General features: G+C 48.1%; 2 protein-coding genes across 2 annotated transcripts in view; one reads left to right on the top strand and one right to left on the bottom strand.

Moving 5' to 3' along the window:
- The window catches only part of PWWP2A (PWWP domain containing 2A), a 53631-nt gene extending 51439 nt beyond the window's left edge, over positions 1-2192 (top strand). Inside the window, exon 7 of the transcript XR_010029504.1 lies at positions 1396-2192. The gene's annotated coding sequence lies outside the window, so the exon portion shown is untranslated. The remainder of the gene's footprint in view (positions 1-1395) is intronic.
- Positions 2193-3229: 1037 nt separating this feature from the next.
- On the bottom strand, positions 3230-15754 carry ADRA1B (adrenoceptor alpha 1B). Its single transcript, XM_063169084.1, has 2 exons — positions 14632-15754; positions 3230-3755 (listed from the first exon to the last, which is right to left on the bottom strand). Exons 1-2 carry the CDS (start codon positions 15602-15604, stop codon positions 3259-3261), a joined length of 1470 nt encoding a protein of 489 aa, XP_063025154.1. The 5' UTR covers positions 15605-15754; the 3' UTR covers positions 3230-3258.
- Between the last annotated feature and the right edge of the window lie 300 nt (positions 15755-16054).

Raw genomic sequence — 16054 nt, 5'->3', positions numbered from 1 at the left:
ATATTATAGAAGTTATATATTATAGAAATTTCTAAATACTGCTGCCCACAGCAGAAGATTCAACATGAGCCAGGTGATAATTGGAATTGATAAAACCCAGAATTTGGAAAATACCTTTACATTATTTATTATGATTACTATTATAATTATTTCTAATTACTGAACGCGGGATACCCACCTCCCCGCTGCCCCAGGGGGAAGCCGTCCCGTTGGAAAGGCTGCATTGAAGCCGTGTTCAGCCCGGGGAATGCAGGGATCGGGGATTTGCATCCCGCAGGGGGCGGTGTTGGATCGTCCGAGCCGGGTCCCCGCTCGGTGCCAGGAGCTGAGCCCCTCCGGAGAGGGACAAACATTGCACAACCACCCCAGGCTCCCGGCCACATGTTACATTTACTGCTCTGGACAGCTTTTTTTTGGTCTTCACAGTGAAGAAACCAAAGCTGGACAAATCAAATCAAGGAAAGGAAAAATAATTTCCATTTTCTGGAGGTCACAGAAAGTTCAGGTTCTTCACCAGAATTAAACATTTGCACACAAGTCTCAGTGGAATCAAATGGTTGTGCTTCCCAAAAAACATTTTGAAAGGAAATTGTGAAATAGGCAATTAAAGGCTATTTAATCACAACTATAAATTAAAGTTTTACTACATCCGCTTTTTAGGCTGACTTGTTGGAGGAACAGTGATGGATTCTTATTAATTTGAAATATCCATTCTCTTTTTCTCTGTGTCTTGGCTGAAGTGCTATAAAGACTATGGGAATTGCTAGACAGGGAGCAAGTTCTTCACAGCTCAAGCCAATGTGTTCTGTTGTAAGAAATTCCCACTAACAGCCCCAGATTTCCTTTCCCTGTCTCCTTCCACTTATGTGGCACTGAAATTTTGGCTATTCTGGGAAAAAGCCACCTCATAGATCAGACCTGAGTAAAAAATGCAATGTAATTTTCTGCTTTAACCCAGGCAGGACAGCAGAGGGGTGCAGGGGGAGCTGTCCTTGTCATCGTGACATAAATTGGCATCACAGCCCTGTTTTCTCCCTAGGGACACTGGGTTTATCCCCTCAGATTAATTAAAACCCAGCAGACAAACCTGGTTTATCCCCTCACTTTAATTCAAACCCAAGCAGACAAACCTGGTTTATTCCTTCAGTTTAATTCACACCCAAGCAGGTAAACCTGGTTTATCCCCTCAGTTTAGTTCCCATCCAAGCAGGCAAACCTGGTTTATCCCTCAGTTTAATTCCAACCCAGGCAGACAAACCTGTTGTGGTGGGATTGTTAAATCTGATAGTGGAACTGCAACCTTGCAGTCCCCCAAAAACCACAGTGGGTGCAAACATTTCATGGACCCAGGGTGGTGTGTGTCCCCATTCTGAGTGTTTCTCTCTCCCTCCCCAGGTGCAGAGCTGTCTGTGGGCTCCATTCCTGCCCTCTGGGATGTGGAGCCAGGGAGGAGCTGGGAGAAGGTGAGCAACCCCTGTGGAATGAATCCAGCCAGGATCCCTGTATTCCCTGGGGATGAGGACACTGCATGTGAGCACACCCACAATTCCATCCCATAACTGCTGGGATTGTCTCCTGTGCTGGGCAATTTTCTGCTCGTTTGTCTGAGGTGAAAGTCAAGCACACAGACCCCGAGCACACAGCTCAGCTGCTGAATTGAAAGTTGCTATTTTGACACTTCCCAGACTGGAACTGTACTTTGTAATACCAATGTCCTCTCTCTCCTCTCTCCATCACTTTTGTAAAGATAATGGGAAGCTGCATTTCCAAAGAGCCAAGGATGCAGGATGCTCTCCAGCTCCAGCCTCATTCAGCTGGATTGATTTTAGCATAACTCTCCTCACAAATGAGCAGCGCATTGAGAGCTGAGTGCACTGAAGCCTAATGGGTTTCATTTCTGTACAGCTGGGCTGTGACAAAGCTCCTGAGCCGTTCCAGCTGTGCCTCTGCACTGAGTGGCTCTGGAGCAGCCCCTCCTCAGCAGCTTAACCTGGGAAACTCAGTGTTTTATGAACACCTTGGGTGTTAAATGGCGGCAATTAATTTAGAGAGGCAAATCTGTTTGCCCACAGAGTGGGTTCATCAGACAGTCTGTGAATGAGCATAAAATGATGCCACCATGTGCCACTGCATGTTCTGCTTGGCAAACTCAGTTTGGCTGTAATAAAAAATGGGCTTGTCCCTCAAGGCCTTATGATTGTGCCCTGGCCCAAATAGTTTTTCCTTTAAAGGAAAAGCATTGCATCAAAAGAAGGACTAACATAAGGAAAAGGGTGATTTGTACAGCCTCATTTGGGCTGGCTTTGCCTGGTGGAGGTTGTGAAAGATTCCAGTATTCAGAATAGATCTCCTCTGGACAAGTCAGGTGGCCTTGCTAAAGTTTCATATTTTAAGGTGGCATAGCAGACTTTGTCATCTGTAATCTTTGCAGTCCCTCCTTAAGATCCATGTGGAGTTTTCCCCCAGTTTTCAAACTGACAAAGAGATCCTGGTGAAGGAACTCCTGTGACTAATTCCTGATGGAAGAGTTACGAGTATTGGTGATGAGGGAAGCTACAGTGGTAAATTTATTGGCTGTGAATGTTTTATTTTGTAGTGAGAATCCTGATGAGGGATCGTGGCTGAATTCCAGCCCCATGGTAACAGGAACAAGTGTTTCAATTGTTGAGAAATGACTTTAATCATTGTTTTCCATCTGTAAAGTGCAAGTGTACAGCAATGTATGGAACAATTGGGAATTATGGGCACAGCCAAGGACAACCTGGAGAGGAATGACCTCAGTGCATTCCTCATTGCTCCATCCATCCACCCATCCATCCATCCATCCATCCATCCATCCATCCATCCATCCATCCATCCATCCATCCATCCATCCATCCATCCATCCATCATCCATCCATCATCCATCCATCCATCCATCCATCCATCCATCCATCCATCCATTCATCCATCCCTCCCCACCCCATTTCACCCTCTCTCCACACAGCTCTCTCTGGCTGTTCAGCTCTCCCAGGCCACCTGAGGAGTCCCTTGTGCCCTTCCCTGGGCATTGCACCCTCCCTGCCCTCAGTAGTTTCTCTGGCAATTACCGGGGATCTGGGCAGTCCCTGCTGCTGGGCACTGCTGTAGCACGAAGCCTCCTGTCCCCCCTGTCCCCCCTGTCCCCCTGTCCGTCTCCTGAGAGCAGCAGGGTCCAGGCGTGGGCAGGGCAGTGCCCGGAGCGCCCGTTGCCGCTGGCTCCCCGCGGGCAGTGCCCGCTCAGGGCGTGCCCGGGGGCTCCTGCCCGGGGCCGGGGCCGTGCCCGTTGCGCTCGGGCAGCAGCTGGAAGGTGAAGAACTGGCAGTGGCCCCGGTGGCCGTCGCGGGCCGGGCTGAGCAGCGAGCTGCAGTTCCTGCACTGGGGCAGCGCGCACAGCTCCAGCTGCGGCTGGCTGATCCTGCTCACGTAGCCGGGGCTGGGCGACGCCGAGGACAACGTTCTCTGGCTGCCGCTCAGGAAGCTGCCGCTGTCCTCCAGCGAGTCCCTGCGCGCCCCGTGCTCCAGCGAGCAGCGGTTCCACGTGCGGTAGCTGTAGGGCCACCAGCCCAGCTGCTTGCGCCGGTGGCACTGGCACCTCAGGATCTGGATGAAGGCCCTCTTGAACTCCTTGCTGGAGCAGGGGTAGATGATGGGGTTCAAGCAGCTGTTGAAGTAGCCAAGCCAAAAAATCACCTTGAAGATCGTTTCAGGGGGCTTCAGAGCCGAAAACAGGGATCCTGTGCAGGGGAAACAAGCAGAGAATATGTGAGATAAGGGGCTGGTCTGCCTTTAGGAAGGGAACGTGTTCATCAGATCACTGTTACAATCTGGGCTTTAAAACTCTCTTATGCACGTTGCTTTCAGTGTTGGTCTTCTGGTACTGAAATGTTATTTTTAAAGCTGATAAGGAAATGTTTCCCATTTGAAAATTAAAAGAGGACATCATTGATAAAGGGTAAAAAATAAGAAGTAGTCCCGTTTATAGGCCCACACCTGCTGCGGGAACATCTCCTGATCCCAGGGACAGACCAAACCTCCCTTACCTAGGCTATTCCATGAGGCACACAAGGAATAAGGCTGTGCCTTCTTCAAAGAGCTTTCAAAGGTCATTTTAAAACAAAAGTGTTCCCAGGCCCATCAAAGAACATTTCCAAAAACACCTTAAAACTTCTAATACATCCTCTGGCAGCTCCTGAACACCTCTCCATTTATCCAGATTACTGTGAGAGTTCAAACCTCCCGAAACCTGAAGCTAATTGGGGAACTTCCCACATCTCAGACATTCATAAAAATGGTGTAACCCAAACCAAGAGGTCATTCTGTGAACACTTCCCCTTCCCTTCACAACCAAACAATTTCCCTGTTGAGGCTGCCCAAATGAAAACTCACACTGGGAAAACTCACACTACTTTCAGTGGTGATTGATCAGCTAAATTTAGCAAATGGGGCTGGAGAAAAGAATGGAAGAGGGTTTTATGGCAAACAGAGCTGGATCTGTTATCCCTCTGGGAAAACACCTCTGTGTCTGCCCCAAGTGACCAAGGAGTGGGGATCCAGGAGAGCATTGCTCTGTCAGGAGCTGGGGTTGGGTTTGCAGAGCCTTTCAGACGGAAGCTGACAGCCCAGCCTGGCTGGGAAGGAACCTTTTCCTCCGGAGTGGTTTCGGATTAGCTGGGCTGTGAAAGCAGCTGAGTCAGTGGTGGCTGTCAGGAGGGGAGGGATGTGATTCTGGGCACTGTTCCCATCTCACAGCCACGCAGAGGTCGTGCCTGGGGCCTCTGAACTATGCAAGAGCACTTCCTCTGCTGCTGGGTAACAGCTCTGGGGTGCCAGCACAGCCAGCACAGCGTGTGTGGGGCCAGGGCTGGGCTGCACTCCCTGCATGGAGGGTCCTGTGCAGCCAGATCCCAGATTTTACCCTGGTACAGCTTGGGAATGGGGCCAGGGCTGGGCTGCACTCCCTGCATGGAGGGTCCTGTGCAGCCAGATCCCAGATTTCATCCTGGCAGGGTTTGGGAATGGGGCCAGGGCTGGCTCTGCCCTGGAGCTGAGGAACTCAGGGTTAAACGGAGAGTTTAAAGGGATTTCCTCAGGACTCAGGGTTTTACAGGATCCTGCAGGGTGAGCCCCTGTCCCTCAGGGCTGCTGGCAGTGATCTGTAGGGTTTGGCAAAGCCTTTTCTGTGCAGCTGCTGCAGATCCTGCAGGTCCTGCAGGTCCTGCTCCATCCTGATGGATGCTGCAGGAATTACAGAGCACAGTGTGTCAAACTGCAGAGAAACCATGAAATGCATTTGAAAAGTTTCCAGCATGCACCAAATCACTGCAGATCCCAAAACTCCTGAATGTCTCAGGCGAAGGATTCAGTGACAATTCCTGGGATCCCATGGAATGAGCCATTACATTCCTATAAAGCTCTGGGAAAAGCTGATCTAAGTTTATAACTGCAGCCAGGATGAGGAGGATGCTGCTGAATCTTCTCCGTGCTCAGCTGCAAAACCTTTGCAGGGTTTATTTTGTAAGTGATAATCGCTGATATTTCCCTTCAGTTTATGGAAAAGAGAAGCTTTGTGGCTTTACAAAATAGCTACAAAGCATCATAATGTACAAGGAACTTTTTGGAGCTCACACTGATAAATTTCTTAAATTGTTTTCTGGAATTGCTTTAAAATAGAAATTATTTTTAGCTCTTAAAGTCCAGCAAACCTTATGAAGTAGCTCAGGAGTCTCTGTTTTTCCTCCACAGAATCCACAGAGATGGATTGAAAGGTCTGCTTTTGTCTGATACTGTAACAGCTGAAAATCTGTAAGACATTCCTCTACCAAATTGAATTAAATGTGGACAGAGAAAATGCTATAAATAAAACAAACAAATAAATAAATGAATAAGGAATTTTACAGGCCAGATGAAATGAGTGAAAGTCTACTGATGAAAACTGGGAGCCAATGCAGATAAATGAGCTGTGCCTCTTTCATCTCTGTCACACCAGAATTTACTCCTGAATTTCTCAGTTTCAAAACCTTTCTGTTATTGTAGCTAAATGCTGATCTTTAATTTTGTTTATTTGTTTTAGTTAAATACAATGCCTTCTATTTAGCTGCAGTAACCTGTCAGGAGCAAACAAGTGTGGGCAGTTTTGATGCCTTGATAAAATGCTAAATAAAGCGTGCTGGACATACCTGAACACCAGGCTGATATTTCCTGCTCTAATCTCCAATCACTTCCCCACTGCAGCCTGATAAGGAGATTAAATACTGCCCTGTGCTGAATTAAATTGCTCTTTAAAATGCCTGGAAAATTTGCCTGTGGTTGTCTCCTCAGTGATTTATTCCTTGTGGGGTGGCCAGAGGGATTTCCCTGCTCCAAGTGATTGCTCTCCTGGTGTTTAACAACCTCACTCTGTGTATTTTCTGCTCACTTTTATTTCCTGGCACTAACCCTGTGATTCATTAATCACAGCACCACAATCTCCCTCCCACTGCACCACCGACACCAACAAGATTTTGCAAAGCACAAGTAGAAAACAGAAAATATTTCAGAAAATCAGCCATCAGCCAGATTGGAGGGTTCAGATTTTTTTGCCCACAGTCCCCTTGGCTTGATGTAGCTGTTGGGCTTTGAGATACACTGAGCCAGTATCATAAAAAGGAATTAAGAAGTATTTTATTTAGAAAGAACTTATTTAATTTAGGCTCTGACTGGTTCTTTATAATGAATGTTTTATTACAGAGAAAGTCAGTCAAGTCTCCTCAATGAAATTAGGGAACACTGTGGGAAACAATTTGCCATATTAATTCTGCTCACATTTCTGCACAATATGGAGGCAGAGCAGCACTGAGACATTGAAATTCAGAGTCCACTGGAGTCAGGGAAGTCCTTGAAACCCTTTGAAAAGGCTCATAAGGACTTTAGTGGACCTGGGGAAAGTCCTTAAAATATCAGGGTGGGCAGCAGCAAAATCTTCTGGAATGGCTTAATTGTTGCACTCTTAATTAAGGAAAACTCTTCACTGAAGGAAGTTTTAATTAAACATTCATTTTTAATGCATTGTGGGTTTGATATCAATTAAGTGTAATAAATTACTCATAGAATGATCAGCTCTGCTCAGAATTTGGTATTAGATTAGATAATAACTGGGAAGGAGTACTGTGGATTCCCTGGATTTAAGGACAGTCACTAGGGATGAATTTGGGGCTGTCAGGTCCTGTTTTCTGTGCCTTACAAAGGAATTGCATTTCAAAATCTTGTAAATCCAGTTTTGCTGAGATGAAAACACACCTAGTGGGGAGTGTGTTGAGCTCCTTTCCAGTTTCCTGGAACAAATTCAACATCTGGATTTATTACAATGCAATGGTGCAGCAGAGTCATGTAAGGGCTTTGCTGTGTGCCACTGGATATTCCATCTGAGAAACTGGGGATCCTGCATGCCTTTGTCATTGTCTGAAGATTAAAGAGCCACAAGACATGAAACTGCTTCTCTCTACTGATAACAGGTTGAAAATGAAGTGTTTCCAAACCTCCTTGTTTGCACACCATAAAATAGAAAGGGAGAATTGGTAATTAGTGATTGGTAAAGGTTCCCTTGGAAGGCAACCCAAGGGCCAATCTTCTTTCAGAGATTCCATTTTGGTGCAGATTGGAGCCATTCTGAGTGGAGTTAAATCTGAGCTCTTCAAGAGAAAATCCCAAGGTTTTAAAAACTGCTCTGGTGAGGGAAGGCATTGCAAAACACCGAATGGTGACAGCTGAGTCCTGAGACAGGGAACACAGGAAACTTCCCCAACACCAACCCCCATCTCCATCTGTCCCCCAGAAATGAGCCTTGCTGTGCAAGGAATCTGCTTTATGGTGGAGCTTTCCCAGGGAAAAGGGATTGATCAGGTCTGTGCTGTGAAACCAGCAGGAAACTTTCCAGGCTGGGAACTTCTGTGTTCCCCCAGGTTCCTGCAGGAGCCACAGCCCCTGGGAGCTGCTGAAGGCTGAGCTACCTCCCCTGTGTGCACAGGCAGCGCAATCCTCCCTGCAGGAGCAGTAATCTGCCCTGAGAGAGCTGTTGTGAGTTTAGAATGTGCTGAAAGGATGGGGTTGCCTTTTGTTTAAGCTTCCTGCAGCCCTTCACACCACGGGCTCAGCCAAGTCAGTGTGCCAAGGTTTTAGAGCTAATTGGATTTCTAAAGCTCCTGATTCCTTCCCTTCCAGCATCCAGTGTTTGTTTACATTCCCCTGGACTTATTTAATATAGGAAAAAACCCCAAACAGTAGACGTTTACAAACAGTAGATGATGAAGTGGAGAGGATGGTTATAAAACTAAGGGTTGGTCAAGCTGGGAGGCTGCTGGAGAAGAGGATTAGGATAACAGGGAAAACAGCTGGAAAACAGTGAAAAACGATCTTGAGAAACACAGAGAGCATCCAAAATAAGCAGAATCAAATTCAATAAGGAAAATGAAACTGGATGAAATATAAATAACAATGGGTAGCATACAAATCTGATGGGGCTCCAAGTCTGGCAGCTGTCATTCTCAGGGTAGTGATAGGTACCTCATGAATATCCTGGAATCATGGAATGATTGGTTTAAAGGGACCTTAAAGCTCATCCAGTCCCACCCTCTGTCATGGTCAGGGACACTTTCCACCATCCCAGGTTGCTGAGAGCTCCAGAGTGTCCTGGTTGTGAGGAATTTATGTCCTGGGACTGACAACCTGTAGCAGATGCCTCATACTTCAGATGAGCAAATCACTGCAGTGAGAACAGCATGAACTTCATTCACAATGACTCAAATTTGAGAGCTTTTGAAAGGCTCCGAAAATAGAAACTTATCTGGAGTGGCCAAAATAAAACCAGGGCTTCAAGGAGTACAGATAGGCATGAGATGTTTTCCTGAGCCCCAGAGCTGCTCCACCTCCCTGCATTACAAGCAGTTGCAGGGCACAGCAGCCACATTTGATTTCTGAAGGGACAGTGCCTTGGGTTTAAACACAGAATTGCTGCCCTGGTCACCACGTCTCAGCCCAGCCCAGCTTTGTGACTTACACCACTGAGAGAACTCACCTGTGTTTAAACTGTGCTGCCCTCAGACAAATGGGATAAACCAAGATCAGTTTTGGTCAGAATCTCGTTCAGTCTCTAAAGCTGGCAGTGCACAGGGACACAAACACTGCATTATTGTTGTTATTAGTTAGTCCAAAAGAGTTACAGACTCCAGCAGCTCCTGACCAGACAGCTCAGGAGCCAAGATTATCCTTGTTTTGCAAGGGATTAGCTGATTGAGGGAGTCTAGAAAAGCTAATCTGGGTCTGCTGACATTTCATGTATTGTACTTTAATATCTGCAATGACTGAACATACTGTGGTGTTTTCTCTCCTCCTGGTTCTGCCTGACAGCTGAGCCAATCTGTCCCGCCATGGCTGGCAGGAGACAGCTCCAGCATGGAGCTGAGCACTGTGACAGAGGTGCTGGATGAATTCCAGCACAGGTTTTGTCTCTGGCCCCTCAGAGATGGGTGGTTCTTGCTTTCCAGTTCCTGGGGCTCACCTGGAACCTCAATAAAACAGCTCCAAACCTTGCAGTGGGTGATGCAGGATTGTTTTAGTAAAGATGTGGAAATCTCCTGGCTCTTTGGTCCTGGGTCACCCTGAGACCCTGAGCTCTGGCCTCAGGTGCTTTAGGAACACCTGGATTTGTGTCCCTTTCCTCAGGGCTGCTCCTCCAGCCTGAGCAGCTCCTCAAGTGTTTGCAAACCCCTCACATCCAACTGCCCTGCTAAAAGCAACATTTCCTCTGAGACTCCCTTCCCTCCTGCTTTGATTTCCTCTCACTGCATCAGTCCTGACATTTTTCCCTTGGATCTCTCTGCCCTCCTGGCCCAGGAGCTGCTGCCATCCCTGGGGCTGAAGAGTCAGCACAGCCCTGGGTGATTTCTCGGTGGTTTTTTCTGCATTGCTCTGTATATTTATTTCTGTGACACTGACCACTGTAGGATTTCCCTTTTTTCCTCTGACAAACAAATCCAAAGCCTGCAGAGGAATTACCCAGGAATTTGTGCAATTTCCCCTCCTTTGATAACAACTTTGTCCTAAACCCCAGACGTGTGTGAGTGACTGGTAACTGATCCCCTTTGCAAAGCCAAGGCTTAAACCAGGGCTTAAGGGAGGCTGTTTCAGTAGGAAAAGAAATCATCCCAAAGTGATCTGCTGCTCCCCACGTGCCAAAACACTCTGTGCTGCTCAGTGAGTGCCCCCAGATGTTTGATTGTCCAGTTCCTGAACTTTGCACCAGGACTGACCTGCCAGATTGCCACATCTCATTAATTTATCTGAATTCTGTAACTATTAACTCGAGGTCATCAATTGGAGAGAGCTGGACTGCTCAGGGAGGGGCAGAGGAGGCAAATGAGGTGAGGATAAACCAGGCCTAAAGCCAGGCCTAAGGCCAGGCCTCATTTGCCCTGCAGAGGAGGTAAATGAGGTGAGGATAAGCCAGGCCTAAAGCGAGCAGAGACAGAGCCCAGTGGCACTGCCAGCACCAGACCTAAAGCCTGGGAGGGTTTCCCATGGAAACCAAGGGGCCTCATTTGGTATTTCGGAGGTTGGCCTGACATAACATAAATCTACATTCTGTACTTAAACAGCATTTTATTTTAGGAATAATTTCGTGTTGGCTGACCTTCAATGTGCAGAACATTTTATGTTATTTTTCATTACTTGCAGAGAGATTCCAAAAGCCTGATCCACACTCAGTCCCACCAGGTGTATCTTCATCCTGGGGCTCTTGGGACCTCTCCCATGTCAGTTCAGTTCCAAAGTTTTATTTTCCTTTGCAGGATCTGTGGGAGCAGGCTCTGCACTGGGCAGTGGGTCCTGCTCTGATCTCCCCTGGGGTGGTGCAGCAGCCTGGGGAAGGGCCCTGGTTAAGTGCCTGGTGCGTTTTCCCTCAGGAAATGTCTGGGAGAGGACTGGGAAGTCTGCTCTGATATCTCAGTTTACAGGAGTGACACAAAACCTCTCCTTGCACAATCCATCATTTGGTATTCATGTTTTAAACAAAGGTATTGACATAAAATTAGTCCCTCCATTGTTTAAAGGAGGGAGTTTTAATGAGTGTTACCTTAGTTCTGCAGGGCTCTAGCCTTTAAATAAAAATATCTCTTTTACTCATCATTTATCAGCAATGAATATTTAATGTAGTCCTGCTGCCTAAGGAAGAATTTGTATGAAAAGGATGAAAAGAAACATTTATTTTAAAAATACCAAGATATTTACTCCTCAAAGCTGAGTCACTGAATTTATGGCCCAAGAAGTTGTCTCAAAGACACAAATGTATTTAGTTTATTTTTTATGGTGAATCACAAACAATTTTGAGTGGCAGGGTGACTGTTTGCACAGGCAAGGGTCTTTTATAAATGTGCAGCCAGGATGTTCTGCAGCTCCATTGGTGTCTGGAAAGAAGATCCAACACAGGAATAAACCAAATTTCTCCCACACTTCTCTCTGACCCCAGTTCTGCATCCCCAGGTGCTGAAGGTAGCACAGCTCAGTGCCCCAGACCTGACTGGGGGTAACTCAGTGCTGAGAATTCAATGCTGCTCAGTGCCTGTGCTGGCAAGGCTGCAATTCCAATCCACACTGGATTCAGAGATTTCCTTGGGACTTTTTGCTTGAAAAACGCTCTGGAAGCATTGATATAATTTCTTTTCATTTTCCCAAGCAAATCTGCCTGCTTTCAGCACCACAGCTGCTCCCAGGCACAGCTGCCACCTGATGGAGTAACTCTGGGCTGGAATATGAAACGGGGAGCTGTGGAATAAATTGAAATGCCAGACTGGAAGAAGAATAATTTTGCCTGGGAAACTCAAGGAATTGCTAAGAATACCAAGGAAACTCTGCTAGATCTAAGCAGATTTGTTCAGACCTGGGGCTGTGCTGCTGCAGAAATAACATTTACCAGCTTGGCAGATGTTCTGTGCTTGGATCCACAGAAATCCAGAGCCGCTTTGCCAACACCCTCCTGCAGAGCCATGGAGTTACTGGGGGGAACAGGGAGCAGAGAAACAGAAACAGAAACAGCCAGGATGCAGATGTGAGGCTGTGATTTGGGTCACTGGGGCAAACAGGAGCTGTGGGAAGGAGAAGCTGAGGGAGAAGCCTGTCCTGGCAGGAAGGGCAGCTGGACAGTCCAGGGACCAGGGGAGAGCTTGGAAAACATCAGCACCTTTTGGATTCTGCAGTTGGCCTATCCCAGGAATTGATTTCATACCACTGGGTGTTCTCTAAAGGGTTTTTTAATAGCATTTCACTGATTTTGTGTTTTCAAGACACAAAGCAAGAGATTCCTGCTATGAGGAGTGCAGCTCACTTAGGAATTCTTCCCCCTGTGCTGCAGTTGAGAGCAGCTGCACTGTGCATGTCAGGAACTGACTTTTCCCACCTGTCCTAGTGAGCAATGCTTGAATCATGCCTGACATCCTCAATTGGCTCTGTACTGAGAGGGTTTATCCCTCGTGCACTGATACACAGAGATAAAAATACAGGGGTTGGACAGTGCTGCATCATAAATTTAAAAAGAAAAACCAAGGGACAAGGGATAAACCCAGCGTATTCCTAGGCAGCAAAACCAAGGGAAAACACCACTGTGGAATGCATTTGGGTCCTGTGTGGGGTGATGTGGATTCTCTCTGTCCTCCTTTTCCTGACAGAGGGTTTCTGACAGAAACAGGGCTCCCATTGTCTCTGGGGCCCCTCCCTGGGCTGGGCTCCTCAGCTCTGGTTTGTCCCCCAGCACTGGCTTTGTCCCCATCATTGGATTTGTCCCCCAGCACTGGCTTTCTCCCCCAGCTCTGGCTTTGTCCCCAGCTTTGGGTTTGTCCCCAGCACTGCCTTTGTCCCCAGCCCCTGAGCCAGCCCTGGTGCTGTGCTGGAGGCTCCAGCCTGTCCCCCACTGCTGCCTTGGCACAGCTTACACAGGAGATAGATAAAATCGTGTCCTGGCAAGCAATCAATTCTCCCTCAGGTGGTTTAACAGCCTCTCACTAAACCTCCCATGGAGCCCAGGAGATCTGAAGTCACTCCTCAGAGGGGAAGCTGACGGCTGAGTTATTGAGTGTCAGTAACTGGGAGCTGCTCCGTGGCTCCCTTTGCTCCTGCCCCGTGTCTGTGGTTTTGCTGGGCTGGGTGAGGGGGTCAGTCCTGGCTCCTGCCACCCACCCACACCAGCTGCTGTGTTCACAGCTGCTTTTTTTCCTCCAATAACTCAAAATCAAGGAGGGCATCTGCTTTATCAGGGGATCATGACCTACTGCTACTAATCTCAAATGGTGAAATGCATTTCTGTCCACAGCTGGGTATTTTTGCTTGTTTTATGTTATAAACTTCCTCTAAGAGCCAGCACAAGGACTTAAATTTCAGTAGCCAAAGAGAACTTTACTCACGGTTTTCCTTCTGTCTGGAATTTTTCACATCCTTAATGTGACCTTTATGCAAGTTTTGAGTCATAAAGATTTTAAAATTCAGTATAAGAAGCTAGAGATTACAAGGTTGCCCTGCAGTAGCTGAAGCAGTAAAGATTCTTAATAATACACAGAGATTATAGTTTTATAATACTCCACCAGGACCAGGCTGCTGAACTCTGTTCAGTTTTCTACAACAATCTCTATAAATATTCGCTTACTACTCAATCAGAAATGTTTTGGTTGGGTAACTAAGTAAACACAAATACAGAACATTAATAAAGGCTTTTTCTCTCCTTTCTCTATCCACCTCTTTCCATAATTAGGCTGCCAGATTGTCACAGAGAAATGAATTTTGGACAGATATTTCTGAGAGCTCAGTAATTGAATATCTTGAGATACTCCCCTTCAGAGGTTGTGCTAATATTAAAAACAACACAAGAACATTTCACAGCTTTGGGCGCTCTGAGCAATGTGTTAAGGCTATGCCAATGCTTGAACAGTATTTTAAAGCTGAAAGGGAACAAAGTGGCTGCCAAAAGCTCCCATGGCAGTGTCCAAAATGAGAACTGGTGACCCCAAAGAGCACCTTCCTTGGGATCTGTGGATTCTCCTTTGCTTTTGGGATTTGATCAGTAATGTTTGAACTCACAACTAGAACTTTTCAGCTTCCCAAAGCTCAGGGGGGTTTTGCCCCTCACAATTAACTGAGTTCATTTCCAGTGAGGGAACCTTAAAATGCCATAATCCAACTGTGTTATATCCCAAACCTGGGGCAAACCTGACCTGAACCCCCAACATTGCAGGGCTGCAGCTCTCTGGTCTCACCTAGGATTTGGAGTAAAGCATTTTGGTAATGTTTCTGACACCTAATTCAACTCAAATGAACAACACAAAGGGGGATTTAAGATATGAACCCTTGAGAGATTGTCCCCTGGGGTGACACAGGCCCTGAGGACTGCGGGTGAGCAGCTTTGTGCACACTTCCCAAAGTTCCAGCCTGACTCTTTGCACACCAGGAGTTCCCTTCCTTTCATGCCTTCCTTTCGTCTGCTCACTGCAGCTCTCCCAACAGAATCTCCTCCTCATCCCTCTGATTCCTTTCCAAGATATTTCCGTGGGATCCAGCCAGCCCACCCCAACCCCTGCCCTCGCATCCCCAACTCACCCAGTGGCAGGACAATGAAGAAGGGGAGCCAGCACAGGATGAACATGCCAACCACGATTCCCAACGTCTTTGCTGCCTTCTTTTCTCTGGAGAACTTTAAAAGTTTGAAAGCTAAGGAGTTCCTGGGGTTGTGGCCCTTGGACTTGGTGTTGTTCAAGGCGTCCTCGTGGACGTGCTTGTAGTGAATCCGTAGGGTCAGCTCCTTGGAGTTGGACATCTCCTTCATCACCCCAGCTTCCAGGTTCCTCGTAGTCCTCTTGGCCACGATGTAGACCCGGCAGTACATGACGAGGATGACGATTAAGGGGATGTAAAAGGAGCCCAGGGAGGAGAAGAGGGCATAGAAGGGCTCCTCGGTGATGCGGCACTCCCTGTCGTCCTGCGGGGCCGGCTCCTTCCAGCCCAGCAGGGGCCCGATGGAAATCACCATGGACAGGACCCAGACGGCCAGGAGAGCCAGAATCGCCCTTCTCCTGGTGACCAGCGTGGGGTACTGCAGGGAGTACCGCACCCCGATGTATCTGTCGATGGAAATGGCACACAGGCTCAGAATAGAGGCTGTGCAGCACAGCACATCCACTGCTGCCCAGATGTCACAGAATATCCTCCCCAAAACCCAGTAGCCCAGCACTTCCAGCGTGGCAGAGAATGGCAGGACAGTGAAACTCAGCAGCAGGTCTGCTATGGCCAGGTTAACGATGAAATAGTTCGTGGGGATTCTTAAATGTCTGTTGCAAGCCACTGAGAGAATGACCAGGATATTACCTATGATAGCAAAGAGAATAAAGGCACCGAGGATCAGCCCCACAATGATCGCCCTGCTGGTGGCCAGGGCTGGTGAATCCAGGTCGCTTCCCGTCTCGTTGGAGTTGTTTGCAGAAAAATTGCCATAATTTAGTGCAGAGCCTTTGAAATATCCCGGTACTGATGTATTGGATGTATCGCCAAAGTAGATATTCATCTTAAAATTCATCCTCCATAGCAAGCTGGGGTCGCGTCCCTCGGCGAGTCAGCTCAAAGTCATCTCTGGACTCGCGAAGCGGCTGCAGAGCCGCGGGCAGCGCGAGCAGGGGAATTCATGGTCCCGGGAGCCGCAGCCCGGCCCGGACACTGCCCGGGGCAGCGCAGCCACCGCACGGGGCCGATCCGGGCACCGCAGTCACCGCGCCCGCACGGGGCTGCCCCGCGCTCCGGCACTGCCCGGAGGGGCCGCTGCCGGCGGCAGCAGCAGAGCAGCAGCAGAGCAGGAGAACAGCAGGAGAACAGCAGCAGAGAGGCAGCGGAGAGGCAGCAGAGCAGCAGAGCAGCAGCAGAGCAGCGGCAGAGCAGCAATCGTGCCCGGAGCCGCGGGAGCTGCGCTGCTGCCGAGCCTGACACGGGGCGGGCTCTGCGCTGGCCCCGGAGCGGCCGCGCCGGAGGCGGA

This window comes from Melospiza melodia, chromosome 14 (assembly GCF_035770615.1).
Source record: "Melospiza melodia melodia isolate bMelMel2 chromosome 14, bMelMel2.pri, whole genome shotgun sequence".
NCBI lineage: Eukaryota > Metazoa > Chordata > Aves > Passeriformes > Passerellidae > Melospiza > Melospiza melodia.
Note: the sequence above shows the minus strand (reverse complement) of the source record. Positions and strands in the feature narration are given on the sequence as shown.

Bases quoted from the DNA above. Each gene is read 5' to 3' on its own strand.
- ADRA1B (XM_063169084.1), bottom strand. From the start codon at position 15,604: ATGAATTTTAAGATGAATATCTACTTTGGCGATACATCCAATACATCA. The intron at 3,756-14,631 runs GTGAGTTGGGGA...TCCCCTGCACAG, and splicing joins CTTCATTGTCCTGCCACTGG to GATCCCTGTTTTCGGCTCTG.